This window comes from Sprattus sprattus (genome assembly GCF_963457725.1).
Source record: "Sprattus sprattus genome assembly, chromosome: 1".
Lineage (NCBI taxonomy): Eukaryota > Metazoa > Chordata > Actinopteri > Clupeiformes > Clupeidae > Sprattus > Sprattus sprattus.
This window is the reverse complement of record NC_137920.1, coordinates 72,002,210-72,012,209: the sequence shown is the minus strand read 5'-3', so window position 1 is coordinate 72,012,209 and position 10,000 is coordinate 72,002,210. Positions and strand designations below refer to the sequence as shown.

The following is a 10,000-nucleotide window of genomic DNA, read 5'->3' as shown; positions in this document are numbered from 1 at the left end:
CAGTAGTGGTATTGTGTCTAGTCCTCTAAGCATACACACACACTCTCACACACACAATCACACACTCTCACACACACAATCACACACACACACACACACACACACACACACACACACACACACACACACACACACACACACACACGCAGACACACACACACACACACACACACACACACACTCACACAGAAGACCTAGCATCTCAAGCATAGCACATGAGCCAGGGTTCAGTTTCAGACCGGTGCTGTTACATCCTATTTAGAAATGTATTTTATTTAAATGGACAATAGAACTGCAATGGAAGATACAGTACAGTAGACGACTAGAAGTTCAACAGAACTATAGAAAGGCATCAAGTCTTAAAGTGGTAGTACAGCGTTAATCAACATCATTATCACCAAGTAGGATGTGAGACGAGCATTTAGATGTTTGTTGTCATCAGAAAAGATATTGGTAACACCTCACTTAAACCCGGTATTCACGAAGCATTGTAAACACATTTATAACAGGTTATAAAGTGTTCACAGTGCCTCGTAATGATTGACATGACAATTTAAACATAGTAATGACTGCCCTCATAAAGTATAATGTTTTATGATAAGCCTTTAATACTTGAAGTATCAGAATGCATAATAAGCTTCTTTACATCTTGATACAAAAGTGAAATCTTTGCCTTATGTAAAATGGTGTTTATTCACCAAATGCTGTTTATGGAGTCATATGTGTCTCAATACAAGTCACACAATTATGCATTATGAATACTTTATAAACATGTGTAAGTTTGTTTAATATGCTGCATGGATAGCGGGCTTAAGTAAAAGGTTCCCAAGATATCTTATCACATGTCATTAAAGGTCGTGTCCCTCAAAAGACCCATTTTGTCTTGGCCACATAAATAGACTTGAAAACACTGCAATGTTCACTTCCCATTGCACCAGAGAGGCATAGCATAAAAAAATTGGAAACAGCCACAACAGGAACAACAACTAAGCCCTTTGCATCAAACACACTAGCATATTTACATGTCACATGTTGTTTAACCAATACACTGGAGGAGCGCTGGTGTGGTGTCGACAAGGAGCACGCGAGAGAGAGAGAGAGAGAGAGAGAGAGAGAGAGAGAGAGAGCGCGCAGAGGAATTAAGAGTGATAAGGATAAAGGGATTGAAGGGGATTTCAGCATGAGATGAAGAGCGAGAGAGAGAGAGAGAGAGAGAGAGAGAGAGAGAGGGAGACTATAGGGAGAATAAAAGAAAGCAAGGGAGTAAAGCATAGGAGGAGTAGATCAAATGGGAGAGCTGTTTTCAGCTTGTTATTGTACCCTGTCTCAGAGGGGCGGGCAGTATTTGCACGGGGGGTCAGACGGAGGGTGGGGGGGTGGTCTGGGGGGACCCTTTCATAGGATGGTGTTTCTCTGGCCATCTCCTTACTAGGTCTACTGCAATTGCAAAATGGCTGCTTAGGGCTTGAAGTCCAGGGCTTGCACAGAGTCAGGCTCATTCCTGCACAAAAAAAGTTTGAATTTGTACGTATGAGGTTCAGGAGCCGTATCCTGCTGGGGTTCTGTTAGTATGGTGCTGGGGTTCTGTTAGTATGGTGCTGGGGTTCTGTTAGTATGGTGCTGGGGTTCTGTTAGTATGGTGCTGGGGGTGTGTTAGTGTGGTGTGAGGACCTTTCTCTGCATCATTGTGGCTGCAATCTTTTTTCCTCACATCCAAATGGTTCAACCCCCTGGAGAGCGTGTGAGGGTGTGACGGTACAGAAGCGCCATGTGGTTGGTCGTGGTCATGGTTGGAGCACTGTACATACAAGATGGAGACCGCTCTCCAGGAAGCAGAGTGATAATGTCACGCTTTCTCTGAGCCTGAGGCGAGAGCCTTATGACACCTGTGTGGCAAGTCACCTTCAGATACACCTGTCAGGTTAATGACCACACGCAGGCCTGGAGTCAGGCGCTCTCTTTTGGGGGTCGTAAGTGATTTGGGGAGAGACTGCTGTGAGGAGGCAGTGAAGGGGAGCTGAAGGCTGGCCCTGCTGCTTGTCATAATAGTGTTCCGATTTGTTTCTGAAATCCTCACGGTCACTGACAATCACTTTACTCTTCATTCATTATTCAGCAGTTCCTCTCAACCAAATCTATCCGTAACGTAAATTAGATAGATTAACTTTCCACCAGCAGATTAAGCTTTCACTCGTGCCTGAGGCAGCTGTGATGAAGTTGTATATGCAGAGAGTCAAGGCAAAAGTGTCCACTAAAGCAATAAACTACACAAGAAACACGGCTGGCGTCATCAGTGGACTAAACATGATATCCCCCCCCCCCCCACCCCCACCCCCATACCCCCTCCATATACACATGATCACATGCCTCAGCTGGGTCTGTCCTCTCCAAACACTGCCTTGGATTTTGTTGTTGTTGATATCAGATTTGCACTTGCCAATTCCATTGTATTTTCCGGATGTAAGAGGATAAGCCTACAGAGCCAATAAACATAAATAAAGCCGATGAACACACACACACACACACACACACACACACACACACACACACACACACACACACACACACACAAACACACACACACACGCACGCACGCACGCACGCACGCACACACACACACACACACACACAAACACAGATATTGAGAGAGCAGAGATCAATATAGCACCTATGATACGTTTCACATCAGATATGTTACACAAAGTGTTCAACATTTGAGCAGCTGTCCAGGGAAACTGGGGACACACCCAGTATGCCGCAGAGCTGTTGGATGGGAAAGAGTAGGAGAGTCTAAAAGGCAGCCTTACGTGTTACTTCTGTGAGGTGGATATTGGGTGCTTAACAGTGGTATGACAGTTTGTCTTTGAAGCTAGGACAACCGCTTGCAGACCATGCATTATAACTAATGAGATATAGTATTAATAAAACAAAGCTTGAACATTTTTCCACCATATTTGGTCAGTGTATATCAAAGCTTATAAAACAATTGGGTTATATCGTGTTATTTAGCTGTTTCTGATTGGACGAGAGACGTTCCATGCCATAGATTATCCAAGAACAACCCAACGGGGACTTTTCACAACTAATAATAAAACACTCCGCGATGGCGCATTGATGATAACCATTAATTCAAAATTCTTATAATTCCAAACCAAGACGTTGACAATGGAACTATTTTCTCCATTTGTTGTGGAGAAACAATGGTGAAATAAACCATTTTTAATCAAAAACTCTGTGTTGAAATGTTAATTTGTTGACTGTAGAATTGTTTTATAAAAGCAATATAGCACTCGTGGGAGTGGGGAAGGTAAGGGATAATCCCACGTGTGTTGTTGCCTACGCCGATTATCCCTTACCCAGCCCACTCCCACTTGTGCTATATTGCTTAAGTAGAGTGCAGTGTGTTTAATGAAACCTCTGTTATAGTTTTTCTCAGTCGCTTTTTACTTTAACACCTAGGGGTTTGCTAATGTTAACACCTAAACATTTTCAAAACAGTAACTGCAATTCTCAAAACAATTTTTTTTCAAACAGCAACACACAATGTATTACCAGCAAAAGCCCGTAACTTTCTCAAAATGCAAGTAAATATCTATGTCAGTGAACGTGTCAGGGCCATCAGAAGTCCTCGTGTCAATGTTTATGAGCAAGAGTCTCAAGATGCTTAGTCATGTTGTCAAAGTAACAGTGAAACCTGGGAGGTTACTGATGATTGATTATTATCACTTTTCTCCAACTGACTGGGCACTATTTTGTATAAACTAAATGTTGTCCATGTTGTCCATGTCCATGAAACAATGTGAAAATCTTCTTTTACAGTATACAATCAAACATTTACAGTATACAATCACGAGACTGATCTGGACTTCACCGCCATTCAAAAAACAACCTCTGTGTCGCAATGAAGAAAATAATAGAAGGAGCTAACAGTAACATAGAGCCTCATCAAGCAAACCATCAAGGTTCTAAACACATACATACTTTATAAAACGAGCAAACATTACCGTTTTACTCATTCTCAGTCACTTTGTTACATTTCTCAGACCAGACGGACTCAAATTCTGTTTGTTCAACCTCTGCATCATCGAGCCACTGCTTCACATTATAACAGCAATTCTTTTGAACATTTTGCAGACACTTTAGCACATTCGTGTACAATCGTCTGCAGTTTAGTCTTACCCCCAAAAGATCAACATTCACTGACATGCATGACGTGAGCTAAACCAGTGGTCATTGTGTCTCGACCATATGCTTCATCTGTTTCAGATATTTTGGTACGGTTTGCAAAATCATACCGTGATCGTTTGCATGTGATTAATGAGGATTGATTACATTTGTTCAAAGGTAAAAAAGAATAGTAAAATCCCACGGGCCATAAAGCCAGAGTGGAAAAAGTGAAATGTCTATGGTCATCATGGCCGGATCAATATCTAGATCTCAAGGACTTTATGTGACATGCAAGACTATCCCGTTGCTTCTCAACAGGCTGTATTTAATGCTACTGTCCAGTCTCTAAAAAGATCCTGCTACAATTGTATTATTTATTATAACAGTCTCTTGAAGGCTTGTTGAATTGAAATGGTTATCAGTGACATGAATGGCATTCAACTTGCTAGAAAATAATATTTTGCCTGTCTTGGTTACAAAACATGACACAAGAATTTTCATTTTGGTGGCATTGACATGATTATTTACTTTTGAAACAAAAACTAAGCATTTTGTCACAGCCTTTATCAGGGAGTCTATTGTGTTGTGCTGTTTGTACAAGTTGTTTCGAGAAATGTATTTACTGTTTTGAAAATGTTAAGAATGAGTAGAGAAATGTACCAAACGATTCGAAAAAACTGTAAAACCGAAGTGTTACTGAAACGGATTAAATACAATGCTTGACAAACAATAATAAATGGTTTAACCATTATGTATGTTATGACTAGAGTAGACGCCTAAATGTTTTGGGGAATAGGACTATTCCAGACAGAAGCTGCATAATACATTTTGACCAACATTGCACATGCAGTTGGTAATGTACGTAACTGCACAAACCATTTGCATGAATGTATCTAAATATTTCAGAATTCTGATCTGAGAAATGTACCAAAGCCCTTGAGAAAAACTGTACATTAGTGTCTTGTAGAATCTTGTCTATCAGTACTTTGTATAATGAAACCATGTGGAAAGGAACTTGTTAGGATACATCAGGCTACGTTAGGTCTTGTGTGGCTTAATCGTACAGTAGGACTGTAGAAAGGAACCTACAGAGTCAGGTGTAATGGAACTCTGTGGAACGGAACCTTGTGAAACAGAACCATGCATTGGAAGCTTGTTGTGTGTGTGTGTGTGTTTCCAGACGCCGCTGCAGGGGAACTGCATGAGCTGTTCGTCCAGAAGCTGCAGCAGTGCTGCGTCCTCTTCGACTTCCTGGACTGCGTGGCCGACCTCAAGGGCAAGGAGATCAAACGGGCCGCGCTCAATGAGCTGGTGGAAACCATGGCAACCAGCAGAGGCATCCTCATCGAGCCTGTTTACCCAGAGGCCATTAAGATGGTGAGAGAGTGGGGGGGGGGGGGGGGGGGAGATGCACAGAGGGGGGGATAGAGTGAGAGATATAGAGAGGGGTAAAGAGAGAGAGAGAGAGTGACCAATAGAAGGGGAACAGCAGGGGAGGATGGAAACAGGGATACCAGGGGTAAGGATGAGCAGATGGATGCAGAAAGGGAAGAGGAGGCAGAGAGAAGAGAGGAGACAAAGTGAGGAAGAGATGGAGAGTTTAAAAAGAGAGTTTAAAAGTCAGGAGTGAAAGTAAAAGTAAGGGCAAATATGAATTGTTGAGGATTAACAGATTAACAGAGGCAATCAGCCTCCAGCCTCCCTTAGTGAAGCGCTCCATGCCCCCTCCACCTCCTCTACCTCCTCCCTCCCTCAGGGAGCTGCTCCATGCCCCCTCCACCTCCTCCCTCCCTCAGTGAGGTGCTCCATGCCCCCCCACCTCCTCCACCTCCTCCCTCCCTCAGTGAGGTGCTCCATGCCGCCCCCACCTCCTCCCCCCCCACCCCCACCTCCTCCCTCCCTCAGTGAGGTGCTCCATGCCCCCTCCACCTCCTCCCTCCCTCAGTGAGGTGCTCCATGCCCCCCCACCTCCTCCACCTCCCCCCCACCTCCTCCCTCCCTCAGTGAGGTGCTCCATGCCCCCTCCACCTCCTCCCTCCCTCAGCGAGGTGCTCCATGCCCCCTCCACCTCCTCCCTCCCTCAGTGAGGTGCTCCATACCCCCTCCACCTCCTCCCTCCCTCAGTGAGCTGCTCCATGCCCCCCCACCTCCTCCACCCCCCCCCCCCCCACCTCCTCCCTCCCTCAGCGAGGTGCTCCATGCCCCCTCCACCTCCTCCACCTCCTCCCTCCCTCAGCGAGGTGCTCCATGCCCCCTCCACCTCCTCCCTCAGTGAGGTGCTCCATGCCCCCTCCGGTGCCCCACTGGGGCTCAGTGCTGCTCTGCTGTCTGCCAGAGACAGGAGTGAAGAATAGTTCATGTGGAAATGAAAAGTTGAGTCACAAGTTGAGAAATGACTCCAGACTGAAGGAGCGCACTGCGGCGTGTGCGACTCTCGTGACTCTCCGCTGTGGTTCCTCCTTAGATCTCGGTGAACATCTTCCGCACGCTGCCGCCCAGTGAGAACGCCGAGTACGACCCCGAGGAGGACGAGCCCACCCTGGAAGCCGCCTGGCCACACCTACAGGTACACCCACACCTGTAGTTGTCCACCTGACCTCCGTCACCTTCTGTTTCTGCACCTACTGAACTGAACTGTCTTGTCACCTGCCCAGTGACTATTCACCTGTTTCTAAGCCTGTTAATCTGTGTGTGTGTGTGTGTGTGTGTGTGTGTGTGTGTTTGTGTGTGTGTGTGTGTGTGTGTGTGTGTGTGTGTGTGTGTGTGTGTGTGTGTTTGTGTGTGTGTGTGTTTGTGTGTGTGTGTGTGTGTGTGTGTGTGTGTGTGTGTTTGTGTGTGTGTGTGTGCCTCCAGCTGGTGTATGAGTTTTTCCTGCGCTTCGTAGAGTGCCCTGACTTCCAACCCTCGGTGGCTAAGCGATACCTGGACCAGAGGTTTGTCCTGCAGGTAACGGAACTTCAAGAATCACTTAAAAGTGTTGAAGTGACTGTAACGCATCAAAACTGAACCATGGGTAGAGTACGTCATCTTCAAGAATTCACCTTTTATTTACTTATTATAACCAGTTTCCCATATTACACATTACTTTTACTTCTCGGAAACAAAAAATAATGAAATGGTAGTCAGAGTTGATCCACATTACAAACACATAACATAAATTGGATGACTGCCATGTTGTCTGGTGTAGACCAGCTCACTGCTTTGACAGTCATTCAGTTGAATGGCATGTGCAGCTTATTATTATCCCAAAAGTAAATGTCAACATTTGCATTCCATTACCCAAGTGTTTAAGGTGAACGAAGACGATGACTTGTCTAATTCAACTGGATTTGAATCAATTCATTTTAATTAATTTCTGTCTGTTGTCAATGGCAACAAATTTACTACAGACTTTGGATATACTGTATTACTGAAGTGCCATTGGGGGAACATTATCACCCAGAATGCACTGTGATAAGAAAGCGTTTTAACAAAATAACAATTTGCACCTTATAATAATAATTATTAATAATATTCAGTTGATAATTTGTGTTGGTTTTCCTAGCTGGCCTTCATGTAGCGGATCTGCCTAGTTGGCCCCCCTGTAACGGCTCCTTGGCCCCCTGTAACTGTTCTGCCTAGTTGTTCCCCTGTGTTGGATGTTGTGTTTGTGGTGCAATAATATTTTTGGGAAGTGTCAATAAAGAAACATTATTGCATTCCACAAAAAATGACTGCGACATGAAATTGAGTGAACCAAACAGACCATTCTGATTCAATGTGCTTTTTAACACTCTCAACACATTCAAAACCAGGGTCAATCCAGATACACAGAGTCTAGGTCAAACACAAAACAGGCACACCAACCCAAGGAGCAAATCCAAGAATCAGCGTCTGAGAGCAAGGCCATCCTGCAGACTGGCACACAACAGGGCCCAGTAGAGTTCGCACCAGAAACAATCCCTCACAATGAGGCAGGGTCTTAAAAAGCCTACGGCTAATTAGTCTTTAAAAGCCTGCGGCTAATTAGTCTTCAAAAAGTAGACGGCTAATCAGTTATTAGTCCACAGGTGTTAATACTCTGGAGAAGCCGGTCAGGACCGGAGTGGGCGTGGGTGATGCGTCTGTTGTCGTTGACACAGCTGCTGTACCTGACGTACGTGATGTACCTGACGTACGTGATGTACCTAGAGTAGCTGATCTGGCTAACGTAGCTGACGTACCTGGTATAGGTGACGAACCTGACGTAGGTGACGTAGGTGACGTAGGTGACGTGGCTGACGTAGGTGATGTACTTGAGGTAGCTGATGTACTTGACGTACCTGACGTAGCTGACGTACTTGACGTAGCTGACATAGGTTAAGTACTTGGGGTAGCTGATTTACTTGACGTACTTGACGTATCTGACGTAGGTTAAGTACCTGGGGTAGGTGAGGTGGTTGACACGTTAGACAGGACAGAGAAGACTGAGAGCACTTATCAGGCATAACAAATGTCATGCTATTAAAGATGCTAAGTCCACTCAAATATAAGAGTTTGTGTATTTTAAGTACACACAAACATAAGTGTGTGTGTGTTTTAAAGATGCTAAGTACACAAAAATATAAGTGTGTGTGTGTGTGTGTTTTTTAAAGATGCTAAGTACACTCAAATATAAGTGTGTGTGTTTTAAAGATACTTAGTCAACTCAAATATAAGTGTGTGTATGTTTTTAAGATACTAAGTCCACTCAAATATAAGTGTTTGTGTTTCTTTTAAAGTACAAATAACTTTTTGTGGAGTTACTTGTGTGGAATAATGGGAAAATGATTGATTGTTTTTATTTGGCTTAGCTAAATGAATATTGCTAGAACAACATAATGCAGTTACTTGACACAACATCAAATGTTAAGTTGCCTGGATATGTGTGTGTAAGTTGTCATGACACGGTTAACTTGGCTCATTCAATGAGTAATAATCAGTGTTAATTACGCTGACGCAACTTTAAAGCATCCACACAAACTGTTGCCTTGACTTTGTAAGCTAAAACAGTATGTTACTTTTGACAGTGTACTGCTGCCCAGTATGTACTATTCCTTTAAAAGATTTTGTGTGTGTGTGTGTGTGTGCGTGTGCGTGCGTGCATACGTGCGTCTGTTTGTTGTGTGTGTGTGTGTGTGTGTGCGTGTCCATGTCTATATGTGTGGTCGTGTTGACAGCTGTTAGAGTTGTTTGACACAGAGGACCCTCGGGAGAGAGAGTACCTGAAGACCATCCTTCATCGCGTCTATGGCAAAATGTTGGGACTTCGGGCCTACATACGCAAACAGATCAACAACATCTTTCTGAAGTGAGTGTGTGTGTGTGTGTGTGTGTTTGTGTGTGTGTGTTTGTGTGTGTATGTATGGCCAGGTGCTACACTGTCTTATACTTTAGGTCATAAAGACAGATCGTTTACACAGTGGAACTGTAGGGATTGTTAGTTTTTCTCAGCCGCTTCTGTACGTTTCTCAAATCATCCATAACATTTTCAAAAAAGTAAGTGCATTTCTCCAAGCAATTCATACAAACAGCACAACACCCTCAAAAGCCCGTTACTTGCTCAAAAGGCTTAGTTTGTCATACATGAAAATGCCAGTGACTCATGATTTGTAACTATGGGTCATTATTCTGAAACTGAACAGATCAACACGGGTCATTATTCTGGAACTGATAATATCAACAGAGGACATTATTCTGGAACTGATAATGTCAACAAAGGACATTATTCTGGAACTGATAATGTCAACAGAGGACATTATCAGATCATGGTTAGGGGACAGGTGGGAAAGGTGATCAGATCATGGTTAGTGAACAGGTGAGAGAGATGATCAGA

At 43.9% G+C, this 10,000-nt stretch overlaps 1 protein-coding gene across 1 annotated transcript in view; it reads left to right on the top strand.

Moving 5' to 3' along the window:
• The window catches only part of LOC308372220 (serine/threonine-protein phosphatase 2A 56 kDa regulatory subunit beta isoform-like), a gene marked incomplete at both ends in the record, with an annotated part of 27,404 nt that overhangs the window by 5,981 nt on the left and 11,423 nt on the right, over positions 1-10,000 (top strand). The window contains 4 exons of the mRNA XM_080847355.1: positions 5,348-5,544; positions 6,632-6,733; positions 7,021-7,113; positions 9,345-9,475. Coding sequence (XP_080703481.1) covers positions 5,348-5,544; positions 6,632-6,733; positions 7,021-7,113; positions 9,345-9,475 — 523 coding nt within the window. The remainder of the gene's footprint in view (positions 1-5,347; positions 5,545-6,631; positions 6,734-7,020; positions 7,114-9,344; positions 9,476-10,000) is intronic.